We start from the raw sequence: 27,086 nt of genomic DNA, 5'->3' as shown, positions 1-27,086 counted from the left end.
GATTTTAAACGACTGACCTCGTGTGTGGTTTTTTTTGTTTGGTTTTTTTTGTTTGTTTTTTGGTTTGTTTTTTTTTTCTCTCACTGATTTTTGCTCAGGAGGCAGCTTGGTCATCTTGTTCTCCTGACGCATCTGATTATTTTATTTTTCTTCTCCTTCCACCTCGGGATTCTCTGATCCTGCTGCTCCTTGCCAAGGGTGACGAAGGGAGTGGGCTCCTTTCTTCCTTGCCAGCTCCGGAGATGTTATCGCTGGGCTGGGGATATTTACTGTTTTCCTTGCACGCTGCAGTGCCTGGAGTTGAGAATCACAGCTCTCGCTGGGGGAAGAGAGGAGGAGGAAAAGCTCATAACTCTTCTAGGTGTTAAAAAAAAAAAAAAAAGAAGAAAAAGCCTCGTGATGTGACCTGACTGCTAGCGAGATGCCAAGAAACAACAGGTTAAGCAGTAGCATCCCAGCGCGTTGCCTGGGTTTTATCAGTCCTGTGATCTTTGAGTTTGATCTTTATGGGTAAAATGGTTGGAAGCGGGATTCCCGCGTTGGATGCCGTAGAGGCTCCTTGGCGTCGGTCGCAGCACCTCGGCACGGGCCGCTGTGAGACTCCTGCTGCTCGTGGGTCTCAGGGTTGTCTCCCTGGGTGAGCCCTAAGGTGCTTACCCCTTTTCAACACTTTTCTTGGCCTGGCCTGAGCAGATGTGACCTCTTCTTCCGGTTATTTTTGCAATGAGCTTGTTTTTGAGAGCAAACGAGCGGGAAGATGGAGATCACCAGGGCACTGACCCCTTCGGATTCCCAGAGTGGGATAGTGTGAGTCCCGATTGCATTTTGGGGTGATGTTCTGGAGGTGGCTGGGCTGGACGCAATCTCTTGTGTGTGATGGGGAGATGGCTGATCCTGGTTTGATGGTTGGACTTGATGATCTTGGAGGTCTCTTCCAACCTTAAAGATTCTATGATTCTGTGATTCCCCAGGTGGGCTGTGCTGGCGGGGGCTGCTGGTGCCCACCGCCCTCATGCGATGCTGAGATCCCAGCGCAGGAGCATGAGTGCTGGCAGGGGAGTGGGATCCCAAATGTGGCTCCACCAAAGGTTGGGATGCCATGGTCATGATCAGCGTTCCCAGCATAAGCACTGCTGGCGTTTTATTCTGAGCATGCCTGTGCATCCTGTGGGGCTGTGGGATGGGAGACCCCAGCCCCTCTGGAGCCTCTCTGTGTCCCCGTCACCATCCCTGGGCTTGGGTTTGTTTTGCTTTTTTTCCTGGTGGTCTTCTCTACAACGAGATCACCCAGGCTTTGGGGTCAGCAGCAACTCCCTACCTAGCAGAGATCTGCTTTTCTTTTTTGGGGGAGCCTCCAGCCCTGTTTTGCTTTTTTTTCAAGGATCCTCAGCAGAGGCTGCTAGCGATGCCACCAAGTGTTGGGCAGTCCTGGGAAGGAAAGGGAGGGATGAAGCGGTGTAGGGCAGGAGTTACATCCCCGCTGAGATGAGACTAACGACACCTCCAACCCTCTCACTCCCCTGGCAGGGCTGGAGTACAGCGACGTGCTGCCCGACTCCTTCCCCTCGGCCCCGGCGGAGACCCTCCCTCACTTTCTGCTGGAGCCGCAGGACGCCTACATCGTCAAGAACAAGCCGGTGGAGCTCGTCTGCCGCGCCAACCCCGCCACCCAGATCTACTTCAAGTGCAACGGGGAGTGGGTCAACCAGAACGACCATGTCACCAAGGAGAGCCTGGACGAGGTCACCGGTGAGCAGACCCACCCCAGCATCCCCCTGCCTCCCCTTCCCCTCTCTTCTTTCCAGTTCCTTCTGCCCTTTTGCACATCCATGCTGGAGATGATTCTCCGCCAGGTAGACCAACAGGTCTCTCCGATCATTTATCTCATTCCCAGCTGATTGCAATCTCATGAGGTCCCATTTGTGTGTTTTTCCCTCCTCGGTCTATGCACAGCGTGTGTCTCTCTCCATATCATCAGTGAATTTTAGCGGAGGAGCTTCCCAGACCGATGATGAAGGCATGATGATGGTGTGGGTCACCATACCCCACAGAAGCTTGGGGAAGTCAGCCTGCGTCCTTGCACGCTTACGCCTTTGCAGGACTTGGGGTTGTTAAATGGGGTTGGAAAGGCAGCACTTTTAAAATTGTTTAAAAAAATGCTTTGAAACGTCCCAGCATGAGAACAAGGCGCGGGGGTTGGATATTTCGTGTAATCAAGTAGATTTGCTAGAAGGGGGGGTGGCTTTAGCTCGGCTCTCACCTTTTCTGCGCCGGTTTTGTACCTGTGCCCCAATCAGGAGAGGAGGAAAACGGTCACATTTCCCATGTAAGATCTGTTCTCTGCAAATCCCTCATCTCTGAAGGGCTTTAAACCAAAGTGGCCTTTTGAACCGTTGCAGCGTTGGCCCCGGAAGGCAGGCTGGCCTTAGAGGAGAGACTTTGTCAGCCTGAAGGAGCAGAAGTCCTTTCACAGGATCTCCTCTTGTCCCTTTTTTTTCCCCAGCCTTGCACTTCTCCAGCATCTCCTCGGCTCCTCGTCCAGTGCTAGCCCTGAGCCGGTCCGTGCTTGGGTGCGTCTCTGAACCTGCTCTGCAAAGGGAAGATCATTTCTCTTCCCCCGTGGCTTTTTGAGCCTTTCCTAAAGCTGCTTCATCTGTTCCTGGGGAGTTTTTCTTCTAGAGGATCTCTTTCGTGAAGGATGGCAGCACCCTGTCTCTCTTTCGGGGTGCATCTCCACCTCCCAGCTCTCGGGGAGGCTGGATTTGAAACCCTCACCGCTCTAGGGCAAAGGCAGTGCCGCTCGGTGACCAAGCAGCCTTCGCCGAGGGGTCGTTAATTTATTTATAACCTGTGGCTGCGCTGGGTCGAGCCGCGGGTTCGCACGGCGGTGGCGGATGCTTCGGGGAAGAGCGTTGAACCAGGGCAAGGAGGGAGCGACGGACCCCGCTCTGTTACCCTCCCAGCTTTCTACAGTCTGTGATTAGAGACTTTCTGGTCCGGCTCAAAGCAAAATGGTTTGCTGTGCTAAAAACTATCTGCGTTTGTTTGTAGGGAAAACTGCTGCAGAGGGCACAGGGGAGAGCTGGCTGCAAAGCAGCGGGTTATCGTGGTTAGGCCTTCGTGGCTTTTTAAGTGTCCCCAGTGAAAAGCGTGGAAAAAGGGACTTTAAAAAAAAAAAAAAAAAGCAACTTTTAAGATGACATGTCTCCAATGAGCTGGTCTCAGTAATGCTCTGACTGCCTCTGATCCCAAACATCTCATGCGGAAGAAAGTAAAAATAGGCCAAGTCGGAGAGGATAACTCAGCCGGACGAAAAGGGCTGGTCGGTAAGAGCGGCTGCGTGCAGATGCCTGTAAGGCCTTTAAATAGTCCCTCCTGTGAGCCGTAAGCTCGGCCTACTGCTCTGGGTAGTCCTGGCTTTTGGGAGTTACGGGTACAGGGCATTTGCAGGATGCTCCTCATCTTTTCAACCACCCCACCAGTGCTTTCCAGAGAGACGAGAGGGTTCGGAGCCAGCTCCGTCCTGGGTCCTTCTAAAAGCCCTAAATTTTTCCAAAAGTGCTTGGCCTGAATGCCTTTTCTGTGGTTTTTTTGGTTTGTTTTTTTTTTCACCTTAATAGTGACAAAATAAATTGTATTTCCTTGGTGCGCGTTTGTCAGCTATTCCCTGGGAAGCTGGCAGAGAGCCGGTGATTGCTCTTCACAGCTCCGGGAGCGAGCTAACCAAATTACAGCTGGGGAGCGCGCTGCTCTCCGTCACCGTGAACTTGAGGCCTTTTTATAAATAGAAGCTGCAAAAAAAAAAAAAAAAAGGAAAGAAAAAAAGGGCAGGAATTGCTTAAAATAAGGAAAAGTAAGCCCCCCCGAGTCCCTCCCGCCCTCGGTGATGGATACGCCGTGAGGGGTTGATGCTTGAGGCGAGCCTCGGCATCCGGTGGTCCAGGGGACCGTGGGCTGGATGTGGCGGTGCCAACTTTGTCATCGTGCCCCTGCCATGGACAAGATGTCCTGGCAGGCCTCGCGGGGTGCTTGGGAGGTTGGTGGGGGCATGTAACCATTTTGGGGATCGTTTGGTGTGAAATGCCATTGTCACTGGATGATTTCCTGAAGATCTTTTATTTGGCTTGTAGTATTTGGATTTAAACTGCGGCTGGCAGAGATGGATTCTCCCCGCAGGAAAGTTTTGGAGGCCTCCTTCAAATCAGGAGGGTGGGAAGGGGTCTGGGCAGGGATGGGGATGTCGGTGCCTGGGGAGAGGGCTGGTGGAGGAGGGTGATGCCTCCTGGAACAGTTAAGAGGTCCTGGTCCTGCTCAGCTGGAGCAGAGGGGAAAAAAGGCTCCTCCACGTGAGCCGTTACCCCAGCTTCCACTCCCAGTCACCCTCCAGAGGGAACAGCCTCCCTGATTTGCAGAGGAACCAAACTCAGATGCCTCCATCCTCCAGCTTGGTGCATCCAGCAGCCCTCCTCTTGGATGCTGCCTCAGTTTCCCTCGTCCCGACTGCTCCTGCCCGGCTGATGCCATCCTCCTGTTCCCTTCCAGGGATGCTGGTGCGGGAGGTGCAGATCGAGGTCTCCCGGCAGCAGGTGGAGGAGCTCTTCGGCTTGGAAGATTATTGGTGCCAGTGCGTGGCCTGGAGCTCGGCAGGCACCACGAAGAGCCGCAGGGCGTACGTCCGCATAGCGTGTAAGTGCCCGGTTCGTGTAGCGCTTGCTCGGACGCGACACCGGCAGCTCCCCATCTCAGCTCTGGCTTTGCTCCTCAGTGGGCATCATCCCGAACCATGTGGATGAGAGGCCGTGGTGCCAGCTGGGTTAATTAGCTCTTCCCGGTGCTTCATTATCGTTAATAACCCAACAGTTAGCACCTTGCATGCTTCGCCTGAGTCAGCGACTCCGTGTCCCTGGCGTCCCTGCTGTCGTATGTAGCTTCTCTAAGCTGCCGTTTGTGGGTGTCGGCCTGATTAAGGGCGAGTTAATTAGGCTGTTGCCCGGCTCGGTTTGCTCTCTGAGAAAACGAGATGGCAAAGCTGTAGGAGAATGGCCGAGCTTCCCTAGCCGTAAACAGATTTTCCTATTAGAGGGCTAATAATCCAGCACGTTAGCCAAAACGGAGGTGGCTGGTGAATCGGCTACGCTGCTGAAGGATTTAGTCTGAACGGGGAAAACGTCCTGAGGCGCAGGGCTGGCTACTGAGGGAGCCCTTTTGTCCAGTTCCAGCCAAGGGTTTGGCGTTTCTTGGAAGCGAGCAGATGAGATGAACGGAGGGTTGGCTGCCCTGCGCAAGCTGAAACTGCAGCCGTAGAGGGCTGGGTGCTGTAGCGGAGGGTTGCAGCACCATCTAGTGATGCTCCTGCTTCTTTCAAGGCTCTGGAGCGGGACCTTGCCCCTGTAGCCCTGAAATTTGGGGATTCTCTTTGGCATCAACGTGGGAGCCAAGCTGTTGTGCCAATCTTGGGTTTTCCCTCTTCAACAAAGAAGAGTCCTGGTGTGGAGAGCCCAGAGGGAGAAGGAAATGGTGGTTAAGCTGAGGTTTAGCCCCAAAAGGAAAAGACAGGACAGGGCAGGTATAAGCTTGCAAGCGCATGAAGAAGGAGAGGTATCGTCCTTGAGCACCATGTGCTGTCCCAAATCCACCCTGGAAGGATGCTTCTTCAGCACCTTCCCTCCCAGGACGTGTTTTGCTCCAGCTGTACCAGAGGGATTTCCCTACTCATGGGCTGCTGGTGCTGAGGCGGTGCTGTCCCTCCTGGCAAGGTTTTGGAGGCTGCCCTGTTTCTGCAGCAAGCTGGTAACCCCTTGGTATTCCTTTCCCTTCTCCCAGACCTGCGGAAGAACTTTGACCAGGAGCCGCTGGGCAAGGAGGTCCCGCTGGAGCACGAGGTCCTGCTGCAGTGCCGCCCACCCGAGGGGGTGCCGCAGGCAGAGGTGAGCAGCTCGGCAGCCGAAAAAGAGGAGCTCTGCAGCCGCGGTCGGGGAGGGACAGGGCACGTCCTTGCACATGGCTTGCGGCCCTGATGGATGGCCTCGTGCCGAGACCGTCAGCTTTCATTATTCAGCAGAACTGTTTAATTTGGGCAGCAGATCTGTGGTCCTGACATCTAATAACATACGTAACCTCAGCACCTGCTCAGCCCGCCTCTCCTGTGCTTCCCCATGTGCCGTTAACCCGTTAGAGGGAAGCTCTGACGAGGAATGACCCAGTGACTTTATTTGAAGGGGAGCAGTCACAAGCAAGAGCCAAGGGCTGGGAAAGTCAATACAGATGGGTTTCTGAGCGTTGGTAGTAGCCACCGTGTCCCATGCTTGCCCAAAACAGCAGTAATGTGCCCCAGTCAGGCCTGGTTTGGCTCAGCTTTTGAGGAGAAATAAATACAGCCAGAGGCAAGGTTGGCCAGCCTATGGTTGTGGTGCTGAGGTGATGAAGATGGGGAGGGCTTTGGGGCAGGTCATAGGTTGATCTGGGAGGGGTTTGCTCTCCATCAGGGCTTGGTGTATTCGGCTCCTCTGACCTGGTGTTCATCCTTGCACCCACGCTCAGTGACGGTATCAACTCCCGCCCTTCCCAAACAGCCTAGTTAAGCAGTTGTGTCCTAGCTTAGCTTTGAGACCCTCGTGGTGGGGAGCACGTGAGATGGGCGTTTCCACCAAAACCCATAACGTCCTTTCCCTGGCTGAGCGTCCAGTTCTTGTTCAACTTAATCACCGTCCTTACCCCATCCCTTCCTAGGTGGAGTGGCTGAGGAATGAGGATGTCATCGATCCCACCCAGGACACCAACTTCCTCATCACCATTGATCACAACCTCATCATCAAGCAAGCCCGGCTCCTGGACACTGCTAATTACACCTGCATGGCCAAGAACATTGTGGCTAAGCGCCGGAGCACCACGGCCGCCGTCATTGTCTATGGTATGGGCGCTTCCTGGGAGTGGTGGTGGGAGTGAATCCTGACAGGGTATTGCGTTAAATTAGATAACAGCCAGTGTCTGCAAAACAGGAACCTCCGCTACCTTGCAGAGGCTTTTAGGAGAGGTGTAGGTATTTCCAAGCCTTCTCGGTTGGGTACGAAGGTGGGTGGAGGTTGGACCCAGCCCACTTTGACTCTCAAAGCGGCTGAAAAGCTGCGTGTGGCTGAACTTTGCTATGAAACCAAAGATCCACTGTGGGCAGATGAAAAAAAAAAAGAAAACATTTACAAAGTGGAAAAAGGACCCAAACAGGCTTTGAGCATCTTGTGCAGGGTGAGCGACATGAGAAGGAGTCTCATGGTTTGCTTTTCACAAGGGTGAGCTGGTCCAGGGTGTTGCAGAAGATGTAAGGACAGATAACTTGGTGAACTGTAGGCTTAGCTCCAGTCCCTGCTGAAACGGGCTCCGTTGACGTGTTAACGCTGTCTTATCTCCTCTTGCAGTCAACGGTGGCTGGTCCACCTGGTCTGAGTGGTCTCCTTGCAACAACCGCTGTGGCCGGGGCTGGCAGAAGCGCACCCGGACATGCACCAACCCCACGCCGCTGAACGGTGGCTCCTTCTGCGATGGGCAGCCTTTCCAGAAAATCACCTGCACCACTCTCTGCCCAGGTAAGACGGGTTCAGAAACCTTGTCCCTCAGGTTGCACGGTCCAGCCGTGCTCCTGCTGCTCCCCAAGGAGACAGGGACTCAGGAGACCACTCCAAAGCATCTTTCAGTCTGCCAAGACCTGAAAGAGCTGGAGATGTGTGCAGAGACACTTTGGGGAATGAGCCCCGGGGCCGTGCCAAGGGGTGTGCTGACACGCCTGTGTTTGGTGGCCCACAGTGGACGGCGCGTGGACGGAGTGGAGCAAGTGGTCGGCGTGCAGCACCGAGTGCACCCACTGGCGCAGCCGTGAGTGCGCCGCCCCGGCCCCCCGCAACGGCGGCAAAGACTGCAGCGGCGTGCTGCTCGACTCCAAAAACTGCACCGATGGGCTCTGCCTGCAGAGTGAGTACGCGGGCAGGGAGCGGCGCCGTAGATGATGGTGGTGGCCGTGGTGCTCCAGTGCTTGGCCACGCTGTTGTTGGCCATGCCTCCAAAGCCACCAGCACCCAGTTTTTAAATTGTGTCTTATTTTTAGCTGAACTCACCCTTGGCAAAGCTAGTTCTCACCCAGTGGAAAGGTTTGGGGATTTTTGGTGGGATCTCAATGTCCTACCACACCTTCTGAAGCAGCGCTAGGTTTCTCTGCTGGAATAAGACTGGTTGTGGTTAGTGAGGGCAAGCCAAGGGGGGTTTCCTCAGCCTCACCGTGGAAACATCTGACCTGGGTCATTGCTCGCTAGGAGCCCTGGAGCAGCAGCGAGGTAAAAAAAAAAAAACACGATAATAATGGTGCTGCTACGCTATGCGTGAGCACGCCGAAGGCTGAGCAGCCAATGCTGCCACCTGCTGCTGTGTGTCACCACTGTCCCCTCTAAAAATTCCCGTTAGCTGGGGCTGTGAGCCCCAGGGGCTGGCCAGGCATGGGGACATCCTCCTCACCTCGCTTCTGCATGCCCTGGGGAACGAGGCTGCTCTCCCATCCCTTCCCACCACGCTGTGGCTCCTCATGACCCTGGGCTGGCTTCTCCTCCCACCTTCTCTTTCACCTCATCACCATCGCCACCTTCACCTTTTGTTTTCTAACTTTTTTTTCCCTAACAGATAAAAGAGTTCTAAGCGAACCCAAAAGCCACCGTAAGTGCTCATTTCATGGCCATTTTGTTTCTTTGTGAAGCATTGCTTTGGTTTTGTTCTGTCGCATCCATGGTAGGGCTCCAGGGCAGCTGGGGAAGGACAGGGTGGGAAGAAGGAGCAGCTAAAGCCCACCCCAGAACTTTTGTGGACATTGAGTCCTACGTTCTGAACTCAGTTGAGAGGGCTTCACTGCAGCATGAAACCGTAGAAACCAAGAGATGCAGATGAGTGTGGAGGGAGGAAGGAGAGAAGGATGGGCTGAGCTGCTGGAGGGTTGACCGTGCTCTGCCTTCCCTCTTCATCCCTCTCCTTTCTGGGCAGATATATCCAAGATACACCAGGTGTTTAAGGATGGAGAGCCTTGCGGCAGAGGAAGGGAAGATGGGGAAGTTGAGGGGTGTCCATATAGGTATAGCGATGCTTCCCGGATGGATGCGTGGCTGAGGTCCGTGTATATGAGACGCACGGATAGGCGTTACGTCTGCTCCTCGGGGTTGTCTCTGTTAGGAGGTGAGGGTTGATCGCTGCATGAACCTGAGCTATATAAACAGTTCCTGGGATTCTTGGTGCTCAGGTAAAGTCTCCACAAGCCATGGCAAGGTGCCCTCCAAAGGTGTTGGGGCTTCACCCCCATCTCATTCTCTGGCATTGCTCTGACGCTGGAACTGCTCTTAGAAAACACCCTCCGTCCTCCTGCCACAGCCTTCCCAACAGGCCCAGTACACATCTTCCCCTTCGTACCCGTGTCCCGAGTCAGTGGTAGGGTTGTGGAGCACCGGTGGGTCTTGCGTGTGCATTTCTGGTGCTCCTTTTTTCACCTCTACTTCTTTCATCCCTCCCAGTGCTGGAGGCCACAGGCGACGTGGCCCTGTACGCTGGGCTGGTGGTGGCCATTTTCGTCTTCATCGTCATCCTCATGGCTGTGGGAGTGGTGGTGTACCGGAGGAGACGTCGGGATTTCGACACGGACATCACAGACTCGTCGGCCGCCCTGACCGGAGGCTTCCACCCCGTCAACTTCAAGACCTCCCGGCATGGTAAGAACTAGAGCCCCTACAGATCCTGCTCACCTACTCAAGCCCGGGCAGAAAGTGATGGGTCCCTGGTGGACTCAATTTTCTGTGAGAAGCTGCTGAGGGCTCCACGGAGGTGGTCACGTGTTGGTGGTGGGAGTCGGGGTGGTGGGGATTTACCGTAGGATGGTGCTTAGTCGTGATGCTGAGTGGTTCCCTTCCAAGTGTCTGGTGGAAGCCAGCGCTGTACATGTCCTACCTCCTGCACACACTCCATCCCTTGCTGGGTGAGGAGGACTTTTCACAGGCACCTCTTCCAGTCAAGCAGTGCTTTTCCATCCCCTTGTTCTCACTGCCGTCTTCATCCTATCATCCCCGTTTCCTCCTCCCGCAGACAACCCTCAGCTGCTGCACCCCTCGATGCAGCCGGACCTGACGGCCAGCGCGGGGGTGTACCGCGGCCCCATGTACGCCCTGCAGGACTCCTCCGACAAGATCCCCATGACCAACTCCCCCCTGCTTGACCCCCTCCCTAACCTCAAGATCAAGGTGTACAACTCCTCCACCGCCTCCTCCTCGCCGGGGCTCCACGACGGGACGGACCTGCTCGGGGGAATCCCCACCGCTGGCACCTACCCGGGGGACAACACCAGGGACGGCCACTTTGGGAACGTGCGGAGCAAAGCCCTGGGCTCCCAGCATCTCCTCAGCTTGCCCCGGGAGCATGGCCACAGTGCCAGCGGCACATTCGGCTACCTGGGGGGAAGGCTGACTGTCCCTGGCACCGGTAAGCCCCAGACTGGGAAGGAGAGCACGTTTGGCTGCCTAATGATCAAGGAGTTGCTCTTGTCCTGGCAGATTTGCCTGCCGTGAGCAGCCCTTTGCTATCCCAAAGCTGGCTCAGGGAGCAAGGCAGCAAGCCATTCCAAAGCCAGGCTTCTCAGGCTGGAGGTCACAACCTCTTGGGACTTTCCTGGCTGGCCCTGCCATCCATCCAGGGCCAGTGCCTTGAGAAAAGATCCAACCTGCCATTTTGCTTCCTAATGCAGTGGCCTGGCTCCTTCCTGCAAGCAGTGCAGCTGAGGAACATCTGGAGATGTTTCTCCTGGAGTGCTCTGGGCTGCCCTAGCTCATTGCTGTCCTTCTGGGGTGGAGGGGTGGTTTCTCCCTTGTTTTGTGACTAACACCTGTGTGTGCCCTGCTAGGGGTGAGCCTGCTGGTGCCCCATGGGGCTATCCCCCAGGGGAAGTTCTACGAGATGTACCTGGTCCTCAACAAGGCAGAGAGCGCCCTGTAAGTCGCACCGCGCCGCCCACACTTCTGCTCTCGGTTGGCTGCCGTGAGGCTTTCTTTCCAACCGGTGTCCCCTCTCCCCTCCCCAGCCTGCCCTCCGAAGGCACGCAGACAGTGCTGAGTCCAGCGGTGACCTGCGGACCCACCGGCTTGCTCCTGTGCCGCCCCGTCGTCCTGACCATTCCCCACTGTGCCGATGTCGCCTCCTCGGATTGGATTTACCAGCTGAAGACGCAGTCCCACCAAGGAAACTGGGAGGTAAGGTGGGAACCCAGCCCCTGCAGCCAGCGAAGACCACGAGCATTGTGGGACACAGACCCCTGGACAACACGCTGGCCCCCTGCCTTGACTTCCCATGTCTCTCCCTGTAGGAAGTTGTGACCCTGGATGAGGAGACCCTCAACACTCCCTGCTACTGCCAGCTGGAAGCCAAGTCCTGCCACATTTTGCTAGACCAGCTTGGCACCTACGTCTTTGTGGGCGAGTCCTACTCCAGGTCAGCCATCAAGAGGCTCCAGCTGGCCATCTTTGCCCCCGCCGTTTGCACCTCCCTGGAGTACAGCCTCAAGGTCTACTGCTTGGAGGACACGCCAGATGCTCTGAAGGTAACGTCGCCTTGCCGTGCTGGCACGGGCTGTCCCCGCTTCCCAAAGTTGTTTGTGCCGGTGGCGAGGTGCTGCCTGGCCCCTGGGAGCAGATAACCTGATGCAATTGCCTGCAAGTGACCATGGTGACGCTTGCTGCCGTGATTTGCCTCGGTTATCCCTGCGTGGAGACGTGTCTCTCCCCTCCTTGGGAGGCTGGTGGCATCGCTAGCGTCGAGAGCAGCGTGAGGAGCTGGAGTTTTGATGCTTTGGCTGCCTGGACCACCGGTGCAGCGGCTGTTTGATTCCCTGTGACTTGTCCTATGGTGTCAGGATTGGTGGTGCCTCTAGGTGGAGATGTGGGCAGCGCTCTGCCTCCTGGATTGCATTTTTCTCCTCAGAGCCACTGCTGTGATAGTGGGATGGTGTTAAAAACAGATTGGGTGAGCGCCTGACCTTTGTGTTGGACTTCTGCATTGTCTGAGGCACGCACAGATGCTCACACGTTATAAAATTCAAGTTGTAGGTGGGGCTGGCGTGTGAGATGAGTTGGCAAGTTCTTGGAGAGCGGCTGTAGGGTGGCAAAGGCTGCTCTCCTGGGTCTCACGCTGCCTGTCCCGCTGCCCACAGGAGGTGCTAGAGCTGGAACGGACGCTGGGCGGGTACCTGCTGGAGGAGCCCAAGCCCCTGCCCTTCAAGGACAGCTACCACAACCTGCGTCTCTCCATCCACGACATCCCCCATGCGCTGTGGAGGAGCAAGCTGCTGGCCAAATACCAGGTGAGGGGCTGAGGTGCGGGCAGCCGGGGTCCCAGACTGGGGACACCACCTTCAGCCAGGCACCGCAGGGTTGGGTGTGCCCTGGTCTTGTCTCCACAGCTGTCTCCCAAAGGGATGGAGGAGGAAGAGGGGCTGCTTTTCTGGTCTCTCCTGGTGGGATGCTTGTCTGTGGGGTCCCTCTGTCCCATCTCATCCCCGTGGGGTGGCTGGAGGAGGTGGGATCTCCCGAGGGAGCTGCTGGAGCCTTTGCTGAGCCCATGCTTTGGTGGTCTGCAGGAAATCCCCTTCTATCACATCTGGAGCGGCAGCCAGCGAGCCCTGCACTGCACCTTCACGCTAGAGAGGTACAGCCAGGCCTCTACTGAGCTCACCTGCAAGATCTGCGTCCGGCAGGTGGAAGGGGAAGGGCAGATCTTCCAGCTCCACGTCACTCTGGGAGAGGTGAGCGGTGGGGAGGCGGGGGAACAGCAAGGGGACAGGCTCGGGAGCCGCTCTGTGCTGCAACATCTCGCCCCGTCCTTCCCCTCGCAGCACGGCAGCTCCTTCGACACCCTCCGCTCCCACCACAGCGGTGTCACCACCAGCACCACCCAGCTGGGACCCTACGCCTTCAAAATCCCCCTCTCCATCCGGCAGAAGATCTGCAACAGCCTGGATGCTCCCAACTCCAGGGGAAATGACTGGAGACTTCTCGCCCAGAAGCTTTCCATGGACAGGTGGGTCTCCTCATGCTTTGCTTTCCCCTCCCGTGTCCTAGGCAGGGGGTGGGCTTTGCTCCGTGCTCCCTCCCTGCTGCAGTGATCCAGTTAAGTCCACCCATAAAAATGGACATAGCTCTGGATAGTTACACCCACCTACATCCACGGATCCATCTGTGCCACGGTCCTGGGTCACTTTGAACTGGTCCTTACTTCTCTCGGACCACAGTCGTGCTGTTCCTGCCTGGGTTCACCTCCGAGGACCGAAGGAAGGGAGGGTCGCTTCAGCAAAACAAAAGCCTGTGTTGCTTTTGCGCGAATGCCAGCTCTGCGTAAAAACGGAAGACGATGTCCCGAGGGCTGTGGCATTTCCGTCGGCGTTCACGACGCGAACGGGTTTTTGCTGCTCCGGCGTCCTCCCGCCTTCCATCCCCGAAGGGCGCCGCGCCAACCCGCACCTCCTCTCTGCTTCCCCTTGGCAGGTACCTGAACTACTTTGCCACCAAAGCCAGCCCCACCGGGGTGCTCCTGGACTTGTGGGAAGCCGAGCACCAAGACGACGGTGATCTCAACACCCTGGCCAGTGCCTTAGAAGAGATGGGCAAGAGCGAGATGCTGGTGGTCATGGCCACGGAAGGGGATTGCTGATGATGCTCCCCCGCGGCTGGCGAGCCGGGAGAACGAAACAGGGGGGCGCCGAGGGGGGACCCTTCCCCGATGGCGGGGAGAGGCGTATCCAGCCCCAGGCAGCGGCTGAGCGAGGAAGGGGCCGAGGCTGTCGCTTCTCCCTCCCTCCCCGCATCGCTGTCAGCCTTAGCGACCCATCCTCAGCGTTAACAAGCAATTCAAGTGTTACGCAGCATTCCCCTTCCTCCTCCTCCTCGGTGGCGTGGGGAGGAATTAGGGCTTCTCGAGTCGGGATGGGGGCTTTCCTTCTCCTTCTTCGTTTGGGTTCTCCTCCTTCTTTAATAGCATTTCTGCATTGGAGAGATGAGTACAATTTAGGCGAGCGGCTTCCTTCTGTCGAAAGCTTCAGACAGCTTAACAAGGCAAATACGAAAGAAAAAAGGAAAAAAAAAAAGTTTCTTAGGAAACGCAAATAATTTATTATCCAGATCTTTGGATGAGTCCTTTTTAAAAAAAAAAAAAAAAAGACAAAAAAGACAGATTTATAAATCTTTTTTGTGTGTGTGTGAGAGTAAGAGCGTTGCTGTGGTCGGGGTGGCAGAGAGAGATTTCGATGAACACACTTTTGTAAGGAAAAGTGTGCGATCCAAGCGGAGCAAAACACGTTTACATGTCCCGGGAGCCCCGGGGAATCCGTAGGGTGAAGTGCCTCTGCGCCCCTCTGCTTCAGGGCCAGCTGAGACCCTCCCCAAGGTTTTTTTTTGGTTTTTTTTTTTTAACTTGCAAACTCCCCTTACCCTGGCAGCAGCGCCCCGGGGGGAGCGAGGGGTCCCTCTCCGCCCCCCCTCCGCAGGGAGGGATGCGGGATGCTGCCATGCGTTTTGGGTTTGGGGAGTAAATCCAAACATGGGTATTTTTAACAAATTCTTCCCCGGCATCGTCTGGGGGAGCTTTTTAGGACGACTACGCCTTCATTTACATAACTTCAGTACAAACCAAAGAATTCGGTCCTGGCGTTGGAGGGAGGCAATGAGCAGCTCGCGGAGGGGTCTGGGGAGAGCAGAGCGCTGGCGGGCAGGGACCCGGCCCCTTGCAAACCGCGTCGGTCTTGGGTCCGTGCGCTCGCGCCCGGTTTTTGATGCAGTATTCCGGTGAGGATTTGGGGAGGGAGACCTAAGTATCTCCAAGCTGCGAGCCAGGCCGAGCGTTTTCATGCGAGGGACGGCATTATAAATGGCGATCAGGTTTCCGTCCTCGCATTGCAGCTCCTTTTTTTGACCTGTAGTTGAGTTTTTATGATGAAGTGGGATAAATGGAAAGTCATCAAGGGGTAGGCAGGAATGATGTTCCTCACAAAGATACGGTGTCTCAATGAAGGGTAAAAATTGTAGATTGCCTGCAGGTAGAAATAGTGACTCTATGAGTGCTATATCTTAGAAATGTGTCTGTTTTTTTAAAAAAAAGAAAATAGGAAGGGGGTGGTAAGCTCGGGATTAGACTAGATCACAGGGCAAGGCTGTGGATTCTCCGTCGGCGGAAGTATTAAGAGCAGGTACTGCTTCGGGCTGCGGCGCGCCGTGTCCCAGTCCCGGGGACCGGAGCAAACTCCGGGAGCCGTGCCGCCAGCGAGAGCGTCGCCTTCAGGAGGAATATTCAGTATTGCTGGGACTCGGGTTTGATTCCTCTCGGCAGCTCCGGAAGCAGTGACTGAACGCGTCGAGCAGCTCCCCATTGTGTTTCGCGGTCTCCGGGGGTCGTTTCTTGTTGGCTTTCCAAGGCTGTGGGAGAAGGTGATTTTTCCTTTGCACTGGGTGGGAAGACTTCTGCTGGGTGAACTCCTGTGTCATGCTGTGGAAGGGTTTTATCTGTCCTTTAGGTTATGCTTCAGCATCTTATTTTTGAGACCCTGTCCCTGAGCCGGGGGGGGGGAATAAGCAAATTTGGAAAGAAATGAAGAATTGATGGCTGGAAGCAGCTGCTGGCATTTTATAGGGCTCCTTTCTCAGCGCCGCAGTGCTCTCCGTGAGATGAGCTGCTCTTCTTTCGGGTCGCGGCTGAATCTCTCTCGCTGGCACTCTCTCGCTGTGTCTAGTTCACGGATCACTCCGTCCATCCATCTGTTCCACCCGCGGGTGCCTCTGCCCCCATCCCCATCCATCCGTGTTCGTCTTCTCCTTCCTTTTGGTGGGCAGCAGCCACCTGCACCTCCAGCGAGGTGCGTGTTTGCGGGGTTCCTCCCCATTTTTCAGACCAGGGAACCTGCGTTGGGAGCAGGGTTGGGGGGGAGGTAGGGTTTTCCCCCCACCCTGGATCTCTGAGCGCCTGTGGCAGCTCCCTAGGAGCCCTCTGTGACCGGGGGGGGTTTCTCCAACCGGGCGTTTTGGCAGAGGCAAACCCGTGGTCCGTGTCGTGCTGGCGGTGTCCGTCTCTTGCTCCGCAATCCGTTTCCGTATTTATACGTCCAGGGGATGGGCCTGGTGGCATCCTCTGAAACCGCATCTGTTTATTCTGTAAACTAAAGAACTGTAAATAAAGTTTAGCATTCCTATTGTAACAAATTAATTTTTATGCAATAAATTATATTTCCTAGTCTAATAAAAAAAAAAAAAAAAAGAAACAATCTGCTGGCTCCTCTCATGTTCATCACTCACCGGTTCCTGCTGGGTTTAGCATCTGCCGGGATGCGGGTCCAGCTCCAGCAGCGGCAGCAGCGTGGGGATCCCCGACAGCGTCTCTCCCACCCGTTTTTGGGTTGGATGCTGCAGGAATGCCAGCGCTGGCAGCGGGAGGATGTTGCTGCCGGAGTCCCTAAGGGAGGTAAGCTGCCGCGGTTGATTTATGGGTTGTTTTGGACTTGCATGGGTGATTACAAGGCAGGAGACGAGCGCTACAACTGTGTCTCTGTGGGCTAAGCCACCGTCTCCAGCAATTCCTTTCCTTCCCCGAGGGATATCTGCCAGCCCTGCAGACAGTGATGTCCCTTCCAGCAAGGACCAGGACCAGGGTGCTTAATTTGGGAGGGGGGGTACAGGACACGGACCTGCAATCTGTGACTTGGGCGTCCCTGTCCTCCAACCCCCACCTTGCTCCCCCGCCTCAGTCCCATCGCTCCGGCTGGTGGGGATGAGGTGCCAGGAGGAGATGGCCACATTCTCCTTTCCAGAAATGGGGGGAAAAAATGCCACCCGGTCACCGCAGCAATTATAGCCATGCAAAGATGCAAAACCCTCCCAGCTGGGCTTTCCAGTCTGATGCTGAGGCAGATACCGTCTCAGAAGTGATAGCCTTTTCTTTTCTTTGCATATTAATTCCCAAGCTGCTTTCAGCAAGCACCTTTTCCACGAACTCGTCTTTCCAAGGGCCCAAATCTGTGGATAGCTTTGACCCTGAAACACTCAGCTCGCTCATTCCTCTTAAATTTAAGCTGGCCCAAATCTTCTCTGCGGTTGATTTATTGAATTCAGTCCCCGTGACAGGTTCGAAAGTGACGGCCGTGCCATTGCTAAGTGTTGGCAGATTTATTCTGCTGGAGAGGGGATGCCCGGAAGCACTGGAGCAGCCCACATCAGGGTCTCTTTGACTTTTCTATTGTGTGTTTAGGAAATTTCCTTTGGGCCAGTCCCGCTGGATTTTGCAATTCGCTTCCCGTGAGCCGCTCCGTATGGCAGCAAGCTGTACCGAGGGGTGGGGGAGCTGCTCTGGAGGTCCTGGTTAACAAATTTCAATCTCTTTAATCTCTTAACCATTACTTACACGCCTTTTGCCCTGTGCCGCCTCCGGTGCGGTGAGGGCAAGCAGCACCATGGGATGCCCGGTATTCCTTTGGGATAACCATTAAACCCTCTCTGCTCCGCCACAGCTCCCAAGCCGTGCTGGGCTCTGTGGCTGGGCTGGAGGGGAAGCAGCCTGAACCCTGCTTTGAGCACAGAGGTGTCCCTAAAAATCTGCGCTGCGCCGACGCGGGGGTCTGCGTTGCGGAGGGTCTCTGGAGCGTTGGTAATATTGACCGGAGGGGCCGTCACGGCTTCGGTTAAGTGCGGCTTGGCTTTGTTTACCCCGCTCGGCTGTCACGGTCCCTTGTGCTGATGCGATCTGAGGCTCTTCTCCGGCAGCGGGTTTTTTGACATGATAGACGGCAGCAGGTCAGAAATATCAGGCGAATCCCTCTAAGCTGATGGGTTACCGACTCGGAGAGGCTCTGCCGTCTCCACAGGTGCTTTTCCAGCCTGGCATGTCAAGGCAGATGAAAATCTCAAGGAGAAAAACCTCTGGAGAGAAACCCACGCGCTCCTCTAAAGCCTTTCTGTTTCAGCGCGTCGCCAGTGGGGTTGGTCGCGTGCTTCTGCTTGTGTGCTTGTGAAAGAGGGGGGAAAAAAAAAAATAGAAAATGTGTCTGTCTTGGGTTGTTTTGACATCTGGGTGGCTGAAGTGATCTGGTTGGAAACGTCCCTGCTCCTTGCAGGGAACTTGGACTGGATGGGCTTTGAAGGTTCTTTCCCACCCAAACCCTTCTGTGATTCCATGATTCTATCTTGGGGCCTTTTGTAAAAGAAAATGGAGCCTATTTGGCTTTGCTGAAGGAAGATATGCATAAAATGGAGGAAAAATCAAGGAAGAGATCCATGTTGGACTAGAATTATCTCAGCTCCTGGAGATGGGGAAGGGTGAAGTCAAACAACTGGAAACGCAAGAGACAAAACTCTGGGGGCCGAGGAGCCAAACCCATCCTTGGGGAAGGAAATGGGAAAGAAGAGAGTGTGGGGAGAGGGGAGAGAGAAAGCTAATGACGTTTTCTTCCCCCACGTGGGTGTAGTTTGGGGGAAATCGACAGATTTACGGTGAAATTCACCCACAGGGGAAAAAAGGGCGGGGCGGGGGGAAGGGTTTGTGGGCGGCGCAGGGGGCGGGCGGGGAGGCCGAACCCGGGCTGCTGCCTTCCGGGGCCGGCTGCGGGGCCCCGGTGAGTGCTGCGGGGCTGTGGGGGACGCGGGAGGGATGCACGGAGGGATGCTGCCCTTCTCCCTCCCCGAAAATTTAGCTTTTTTTTTTTTTTAAATCGAAACCTCCGATTTCCGGTGTTCCCCTCTTTCCCGCCCCCCCCGCGCTTGGGGCGGCCCTTTCCCCTGCCGAGCGTTCCGGGGCCGCCTGGCAGAGGGCCTGGCGCTGCCGAGCTCCTTCGGTTTGGCACAGCCGGCTGTCGACGCCTCCCTTTTAGGCCGGCCTTACAAAGCCCGCCGGCCTTACCTTGGTAGTTTACGAGTCTTTTTTTTTTTTTTTTTTTTTTTTTATGTTCTATTAGTTTACAAAGCCGGGCCGCAAAGCCTGGTGGTGTTGCCTTGGTTTACGAGTCGCTTTAGAAAGCCTGCTGGCCTTAAACTGGTTTACAGGCCGGCCTGGTAGGCTGACAAGCTGTTAATTTTTATTTATTTTGCAGTGCTGAGGTGCCCTGCAAAGGGGACAAGTTAATTATTAAGGGCGGGTGGGAAGGCCCTGCCGCGTGCTCGCGTCCCTTCGCCCACGCCTTTCGAGGAGCCGGCTGTCCCCACGCCGAGCCTGTGACCGATAGTTTGCGCCCCTCACGTGAGAATATCTTTTTAAATTCTGGTTTTGTGGTTGGTTTTTTTTTTTTTTGCAGCCTGCCCACGCCATGCACCCAGCGGCCGGCAGCTTTCCCCTGGACGAGGAGCCCCTGATCGACGAGCCGTCGGCCAACGGATACAGCCGGCGAAAGCCAAGCGACCACTTCCACGGGGCCTATGTCATTTTTTTCTTGCTGGGCATCGGGTCCCTGCTGCCCTGGAATTTTTTCATCACGGCGAAGCACTACTGGACCTACAAGCTGCAAAACTGCTCATATGAGGCAGGGCCGGCGGGACAGGCAGCGGCAGATCTGCGGGTGAGCGTGCTGCTTTCGAGGCAGGCAAAAAAAAAAAAAAAAAGCTGATTTCCTTCCTTACCTGCTCTTTTCCCCTTGTACTTCCTCAAAAAGTGGGTGAACATCCTCTAGGGATGGCTGCTGCAAACTAGGGACAAGGGTTTATTTGGGGAGCACAAATAGTTGCAAGAAAGATGCTTAAAAGTAAAAGGCACAGTGCTTCAGAGTCTGTATTTTACCTTTATTTGAAGTGCTGAGGTTTAAGATGCATTTAAAAAACTTGGCTTAACCTGCCCCGCAAGCAAGGCTGACTCTTAGGACAATTTTTATGGTGCAAGGTAAAAATCTGATTGAATGTTGTGCTTGGTGAGCTCCCGAGCCCTGCGGGGCTCTGTGCTTTTCCAGCCGGATTCTGCCACAACTCCCTGCGAGCTGGGAGATAAATTGCCCTGAACTTCTGGCTCCGTGTTGAGGCATCAGACATGTTTTTAGGCGTTTCCTCCCTTGCATGGACTGGTGCAGCGCGTCCTTCGGAGGTGGCAGCAGGGCTTTGCAGGAGCACCAGCCCTGGAGCGCATGGCTTGCGATAGTCTCAAGCCCCCCGGATGCTTTAGTGCTTTTCCTTCAAGATCTGGCAGGCGTGACCGGAGTATCTCCTTGCGGCGATAAACATCTGGCTTTCGGCAGATGGGACGAGGAGCTTGTCACGAGGCGATTGATGAGCCGGCCTTGGGGTGCCAGGCTCGACGGCCTCTCTTTTTCTCCCCCAAAAAAGCTGCTCTCTCTTGCTCCTCCTGCCCTGGCAAGATGATTTCCCTGCGTCCCCTTGACAAAGCAATGCCGTTTCTTTGCGGCTAGAAAAAGCGTCGCGTCCTCCTCCTGTTGCCGAGCTCGTTCAGGTGGTTTGGGCACATTTTATTTTTATATAAACACAGAGCCAGGCACGACACCCACGCTTTCTCTCTGATTTCTCGCACCAGCGCTGTTTTAATTTTAACAGTTGTTAAGCTGGCTGTGTTTTTGCTGGGGAGGAAGCAGAGCGTTTGGTGCCAGGACGCTGAAGTACCGGTGTACTGGTGTAAATGAAGACACCGGTGGATTAAACAGATGAAGACCAAGCCCCCGTGGTACCCAAAGATCACAAATAAATAGGCTGCCCCTGTGCTAGCAAAGAGGGGACACTTTCCTCTTTCTTCTATGGCTGTGGTGAAATGCTTTCTACTTCCTCTGGTGAAAAGCAACCTGGCTTTTCCGTGGCAGTCGAGTCTGACCGAAAATAAACCGGTCGGCCCCGTTTTTGCCCTGGGACGACTTACCTACAAGCAGAGCTCGACTCCGGAAACACGCGCCTGCGACTGGCAGCCTGCTCTTGGCTTCAACCTGCTCGCTGCTGGTAATTTCATGCCCCCCTGCTCCAGGTAACGCTCCGGTGCCTTCAGCCACCACCGTGGGCTTGGATTGCTTTTCCAGCTCGACAGGAGCCCAGCTGCCAAGTCCAGGTTGGAGCAGAATAAAAACCACTATGCAAAAGCATCTGGGCAGCACCGGCCAACACCGGTGACTTGTTTGCCCCTGCGATGCTTTGCTCTTGTTTGGGGTTTTTTTTTTTTTTAAAGTACTGAGTGTGCTCTGCGCATCGCGGCAGCGCGTTTGAAGACGCTGGGTCAGACACCTCCGTTTTCTACCTCGCCTCCGTGGCTGAGGGATGACACCTGCCCACAAGGGAGACGGAGGTGGGAGGAAGGAGGCTTTGGGCGGGGAGGAAGATGCCAGCTTTGCTTTGGGGATTGTTCTTGTTGTTTGTTATTAGCCAGGAAGGGGGTGACAGTCTTTCAGCATTTGCATTTCTCCTCTAAAACCACATCAGCCCTAGGGAGCTCAGCTCTTGTGAACAAAGAGTGCGTGGAGGCGATGAGCCCACCGGTCAGGGAGGGGAGAACAACTAGGTGTGCCTTGAGTAGCCAAAAACTTGCTCTGAAAGCATGTCTGTGGTGGGTGGGAACGACAGCAACTGAAACCTTCGTACTTGGCTTTTCTTCTCCAGCAGGGCTTGGTGGTGGCTAAGGCAGGGTAAAATTTCCTAGTGCAGTGCAGGTTTCTCGGTTTCTTAAATACTTCCCCGGTTCTCTGCCCACCACCGGTGTGAGCACGTTTGCTGGGAGCCAGGCAACATTTCCCTGGGGTGCTGGCAGTGCAGCATCTCTGCTGGATTACTTCAAGCAAACTTCTGCTCGGTGGAAAGCGTTATGAAGGCTTTTATTCCTCCCCAAAAGGAAAAGAGAATTAATTTGGAAGTATATTAAATATCCCTGGGCTGGTTTGAGGGTTTGGTTTAAGTAGGCTGGTAAATACGTCTTAGTTTTAGCAGCCAGCTTTGCATCTTGCTTTGTCTTTCCTCCTACAATTCATCACATGGCCGTAGAGCTTTGGGCCTCCTGCTTGGCCGAGCCGATGCCGTAAGCGCAGGCATTTACATCTCCGTCTGGATGGATCCTCTAGGAGTGATTATTAGATTTCCCGTCGCTTGCAGTAAAGCTCCTGATAGGGAAGGATAAACGAACTTGCTTGTGAACTGATTAAAAGACTACGACGCAAAGCTGCCCCAAAAAAAAAAAATGTACTGTGCAGAGAAAATGTGCCAAGCGCCTTCTCATGCTCGGATGTGACGTGGCCCCCGTCTCTGTAGCTGGGTAACTGCAGAAAATGAAAGCCCAGCGTGATGGCGGTGGGTAGTTAGGTCATCCTCTTCGCGAGCGTCGTCCTACCTGCTGGCTGAGATTCCCACAGAAAAAAAACGAGGGATTAAGCACCTGCAGGGCGGGGGATGGAGCAGATACGCTTTAACAGCGTACTATATGAAATGGATTGAAAATGTAAGTGTTTGGCCGCAATCTTGGCAGAGAAATCTCTCTCTCTCTGCCGTGGTTATTGCTTTCTGCGTGCCCAGCCTGACCTCTGCGCGAGAGACGGGCTGGTGAATATTGACTGACGCCGCAGCCAACTCGCTCGGGTGATGCATGAGTCCCTGGAGTACACGCGCGTTGAGTCTCGGTGGAGTTTTTCCGTGAGTTTTGTGCGCGGAGTGAGGAAGACCAGGAGGGGAAAATAATGTCCCTATGTCCCCACCCGCCCTGCTTTTGCTCGAGCACGTTCTCACGCGTGGTGTCCTGGTTGCTTCACGTGGAGAGGGGTGTACAGGTTGGGCTTTCGAGGCAGTTAGCTAATCATATTAATGGTTTTGTGTCCCGGTTTATAAAAACCAGCCCTCACGGAGCTCTGGTACGGTAAAATGTTCAGGGCGTTTGTCCGGGATGCAAGCAGGAGAAGTTCAGACCTCCTTATTTCAGGTGCCGCCCCGTGGGGCCAGCACCAGCAGTAAGGCAGGTGTCTCCTTCACCATTTGTGCTTCTGAATTTACGTCCCTCATTTCCTGAAATATCCCAGGGCTGTGGTGGGACGAGACAGCCCCGGGATGGTTTCCATCACCCGTTCCCTTTGCCTGTTGTCCCAAGCAGCTTCACAGCACGTGCTACAATGTGACAAGGTGGACGCCTACCTCATGACTCCCCATGCATGCTGTGTCATGCCGTATTTAGGACCTGAAATTCATGTGTCGTTCCCCTCTACCTTTTTTTTGTTTGTTTTCTGGCAGGACTTCTTTGAGAGTTACATCTCCATCGCTTCGACCGTGCCCTCAGTGCTGTGCCTGATTGGAAACTTCTTGCTCGTCAACAAGTAAGTGCTGCTCTGTTCCCGAGTCCGTTAGCTGCGGCTCTCCCTGGCTACGCCTGCGTCGCTCCTGCTTTTCTCCGGCTTCAGCCCTGGCTCCCGGCTCAGCCTCCGCTTCTCCGGGGGGGGAAGCCACAGGGCATTGTGAGCACAGCCTCCCTGTGCGGCCAAATCCCCCTCGTCTGCCCCTGCCTGAGTTGCAGCCGGCTGAGATGAAGCGGGGTGAAACACCCTCCTCCCTGTGCCTGGAGATGGCGTTACTTGCGCCTTGGCAGGCTTTATCACTGCTGCTGGACGTTGCCCCATCCCTGGAAACATTCCAGGCCAGGTTGGCCGGGGCTCTGAGCAGGGGGGTTGGACTGGATGGGCTTTGAAGGTCTCTTCCCACCCAAACCAGTCTGTGATTTACGGCTTGATGGGACTTACAGACTTAGTCCTACTGATGGCAAAAGTAGAAATCACAGAGTTAACATCTAAAGGCTTCTGCAAAAAGTCATTATTTTTTATTCCTCATCTCCCCCCACCTTTATTTTCTTTGATCCTTCTCGCAGCAGAGCAGTTGGTGTCTTCTGCATTCACGTCTCTCCTTCGCCTTGCTCCTAGGGTCCCTGCCAGCGTGCGGATCCTGTCCTCCCTGTTCATCATGCTGGCCGTCTTCCTGGTGATCACGGTGCTGGTCAAGGTTGACACCTCCACCTGGACCACCCACTTCTTTGCCCTCACCATCGGCTGCGTAGTCATCGTCAGCAGCGCCTCGACCGTCTTCAGCAGCAGCATCTTCGGCCTCAGCAGCCGCTTCCCCATGAGGAACTTGCAGGCGCTGATCTCGGGTTGGTGTCCCTCAGCCGCGCCGTGCCGGTGGGATCGTGCTCTTGGGTTTTCTGTGGTTAGTTTTCTTTCCCTCCTGCATCTGGTGTTTCGTCACATGGGGTTTATTTTAGAAACTTAACTTTGCCTTAAAGATAAAGGGAAGTTGCTGAAGGAGAAACATGCTGGGTCACATGAGCCGGCGCTCTCGTTTCTGTAAATACCCGTAACCCAGAGCACTGAGGGCTCAGCAGAGACGAGGAGAGTGGTGGTCCTTCACCGTCCCTGCCCGCTGGGCCAACACCCTGCAGCGCAGCTCCAGCCGGTGCGATGGCTTGCCTTGGTTATTTGTTCTGTGCTGGGAGAAAGGGAGAAGGAGATACGTCCTTCAGCTCCCCTCTTTGCAGCTGGAGGAATCTTCAACTTTGTTGAAGTTTCCTTCTTTCTGTTCAGCATTTCGGTGCGTTTCCATGAGTGATGAGCTCCCTGGAGGTTTGATAATGTTATAAATGTGCTGTGAAACAGCTGACAAACCAAGAGGGGAGAGGGGAAAAAAGAATCAAGATGGAGAAGTTTTCCTGGGGCTGAGACAGGAGGAAATCACCACATCCCCGTGAAGGCACGCCTGTTACTGGTGGCTTGAATTCCCATCTGAGGGAGGGAAGAAGAGAGGTGGTTATACGTGTGCCGGTGCAAAGCCAGGTTTAGGCTTTGGGCCGGGTTTAGACCTTCTCTGTAGGACTCAGCACATGCAAGCCCAGCAGGTCGGGTCCCATCCTGAGCCTTGGGCAGCGCTGTGGCTGTGTTGGAAGGGTGCGCAGGATGGGACCTGGGCTGTGACGCAGCCCCACAAGTGGAGTGAGGTGTGGAAGTGGAGATGAGGCGGTGTGTGCAGCTGCACCCTGAGCTGGGTTTGGGAACCGGGGTGTGGGGCAGGGGGATGAGCTGCTTCCCATGCGGGGTTTCTGCATGCCAGGAGGTGTTAAGAAGAAGAGGATGCTGCTCTTTCTGGGTTCTCTGCATCGAAGTCCTCCTCGCTGGAGGTGCTCTGGGTTGCCCTCTGCCACCTCATTGTCCCTCACCTGCGCCCGTCGCGGTCAGGCTGGCGCTGAGCTCTGCCTCTCCGGTCCCCCGCGCAGGTCAGGCCATGGGCGGCACGATCAGCGCCGTCGCCTCCGTGATTGACCTGGCGGCAGCGGCCGATGTTACGGACAGCGCCCTGGCCTACTTCCTCACCGCTGACATCTTCATCGTCGTCTGCATCATGGTCTACCTCCTCCTTCCCAGGCTGGAGTACTCCAGGTGTGTGCACCAGCCTGCCACAGGTGTCCTGCAAAAACGGGTCGGGAGGGTTTGCTGCTGTTGATGCCGAGCGGGCTTGCTGGGGGGACCCATGTGACGCTTACTGTGCTCTGTCACCCCCCCGGCATCCCACCCCGCACCCCGTGCTCTGCATTTCTGGCGCTGTGCCCCCGCCGGCTGCGCTTCCCCATTTGACCAAAACCACAGGCCGAAACCAGGCGTCCGCCCTGGCGCGTGCTGAGTTTCTGGCAAGCCTCCCCGAGGGGGAGAGGGGTGCTGACGCAGGAGTTTCCAAAATACTCTCTCTTCAAATCTCAGTTTGAGTTCCCCACTGACAAACTTGGCCAATAATCTCCCTCCCTCTCTTTTTCCAGGTATTACATGAGCGGCCAGGAGAGCTCGTCTCGGGCCACCGTGCCGCACGACAGCTCCGCGGAGGACGAGGCAGAGCCAGGAGGCACCGCAGATGCCTCCTTCCTCGCAAAAAGCACTGGCATCCCCCCGCTCCGCCCCATCCTGCAGAAGACCGCCCTCCTCGGCTTCTGCCTCTTCTACGTCTTCTTCGTCTCCATCATCATCTTCCCGTCTCTCTCCTCCAACATCGAGTCGGTCAGCAAGTCCTCGGGAAGCCTGTGGAGCACCAAGTACTTTGCGCCCCTCACCAGTTTCCTCCTGTACAACTTCGCCGACTGGTGCGGGAGGCAGATCACCGCCTGGATCCAGGTGCCCGGTCCCAAGAGCAAGCTGCTTCCCGCCCTCGTCCTCCTCAGGACTGTCTTCCTCCCTCTCTTCATCCTCAGCAACTACCAACCCCGGGCTCACATCCAGAAGGTGGTCTTCAACCGAGACCTCTACCCGGTGGTCTTCACGGTGCTGGTGGGGCTGAGCAACGGCTACCTGGGGACGCTGGTCATGGTCTACGGCCCCAAAATTGTGCCGAAAGAGCTGGCCGAGGCAGCAGGGGTGGTGATGACGTTTTACCTGGTGCTGGGGCTGGCCGTGGGCTCCGCCTGCTCCGTTCTCATTGTCCACCTCGTGTAGCGGGAGCGGACGCCCTTGATTCGCGGTGCTGCTGTCAGGTATTTCGGTTTTGTTTCCCCCAAAAAAAGCCAGGCACGCCACGGTTTTGGGGCAAGCTGCCTGTCTTGGGTGGGGGGGGTTGCATCCAGGGGGAAAGTCCTCCTTCTGGGAAGGAGTGTCCCCTGTGCTTGGGAGGTCCCGTCGGACCCCAGCTCCAGCAAAGGGACCAAAAGCACCTCGTCCTCCCCGGGGAGCTCAGGGAAGCACCGGGGGACACAGGGAAACCTGTCCCTCGCCCCAGTGCCAATGGGCAAGGGGGGCTTGCTCGTGCCACCGTGCTGGTTTTAAACTGTTTTGCTCGTTCATTGTGACGAGTTTAGCCCCGTGGTGTTTTTGGTGGTCTCGGACCTGGATCCCCCTTCGCCAAGCTGTGAGGGTGGCGTTGGGCTAAAAAAGGGATTGAGCCCTGGAGCAGCTTTCGGTGAGCTTAGGGAGCGGATCACAGCCGCACCAGGGAGCAGGGCACCGTTTGGGGGCATTTCAAACATTCCTGCCACCAAAAAAAAAAAAAAAAAAAAGCACATGTAAGGGAAACCTCTCCGCTTGGACTTCTGCTTGATGTCATTTTTTCAGATAAGATTGAATTGAGGGATCATCCACCCCC

At 55.4% G+C, this 27,086-nt stretch overlaps 2 protein-coding genes across 3 annotated transcripts in view; both read left to right on the top strand.

Annotated features, from left to right (window-relative positions):
- Positions 1–16,303, top strand: part of UNC5B (unc-5 netrin receptor B) — a 45,795-nt gene extending 29,492 nt beyond the window's left edge. The window contains exons 2-17 of one of the 2 annotated variants that reach the window (XM_086752362.1): positions 1,528–1,749; positions 4,543–4,686; positions 5,824–5,927; positions 6,730–6,910; positions 7,413–7,580; positions 7,798–7,962; positions 8,662–8,694; positions 9,537–9,731; positions 10,102–10,494; positions 10,913–11,000; positions 11,090–11,258; positions 11,372–11,605; positions 12,215–12,364; positions 12,641–12,805; positions 12,896–13,080; positions 13,545–16,303. In XM_086752362.1, coding sequence (XP_086608488.1) covers positions 1,528–1,749; positions 4,543–4,686; positions 5,824–5,927; positions 6,730–6,910; positions 7,413–7,580; positions 7,798–7,962; positions 8,662–8,694; positions 9,537–9,731; positions 10,102–10,494; positions 10,913–11,000; positions 11,090–11,258; positions 11,372–11,605; positions 12,215–12,364; positions 12,641–12,805; positions 12,896–13,080; positions 13,545–13,710 — 2,762 coding nt within the window. In that variant the 3' untranslated portion in view covers positions 13,711–16,303. The remainder of the gene's footprint in view (positions 1–1,527; positions 1,750–4,542; positions 4,687–5,823; positions 5,928–6,729; positions 6,911–7,412; positions 7,581–7,797; positions 7,963–8,661; positions 8,695–9,536; positions 9,732–10,101; positions 10,495–10,912; positions 11,001–11,089; positions 11,259–11,371; positions 11,606–12,214; positions 12,365–12,640; positions 12,806–12,895; positions 13,081–13,544) is intronic. The other variant, XM_086752364.1, reaches the window with a different exon arrangement.
- Positions 16,304–18,866: 2,563 nt separating this feature from the next.
- SLC29A3 (solute carrier family 29 member 3) lies at positions 18,867–26,537 on the top strand. The gene is made up of 6 exons (XM_086752373.1): positions 18,867–18,937; positions 19,325–19,585; positions 23,217–23,299; positions 23,897–24,123; positions 25,240–25,402; positions 25,777–26,537. The coding sequence occupies exons 2-6, from the start codon at positions 19,337–19,339 to the stop codon at positions 26,441–26,443; spliced, it is 1,389 nt and encodes a 462-aa protein (XP_086608499.1). The 5' UTR covers positions 18,867–18,937; positions 19,325–19,336; the 3' UTR covers positions 26,444–26,537.
- The last annotated feature ends 549 nt before the right edge of the window (positions 26,538–27,086 follow it).

Source organism: Chlamydotis macqueenii, chromosome 7, assembly GCF_036417535.1.
Source record: "Chlamydotis macqueenii isolate bChlMac1 chromosome 7, bChlMac1.mat, whole genome shotgun sequence".
Taxonomy (NCBI): domain Eukaryota; kingdom Metazoa; phylum Chordata; class Aves; order Otidiformes; family Otididae; genus Chlamydotis; species Chlamydotis macqueenii.
This window is presented reverse-complemented; position numbering and strand designations above follow the sequence as displayed.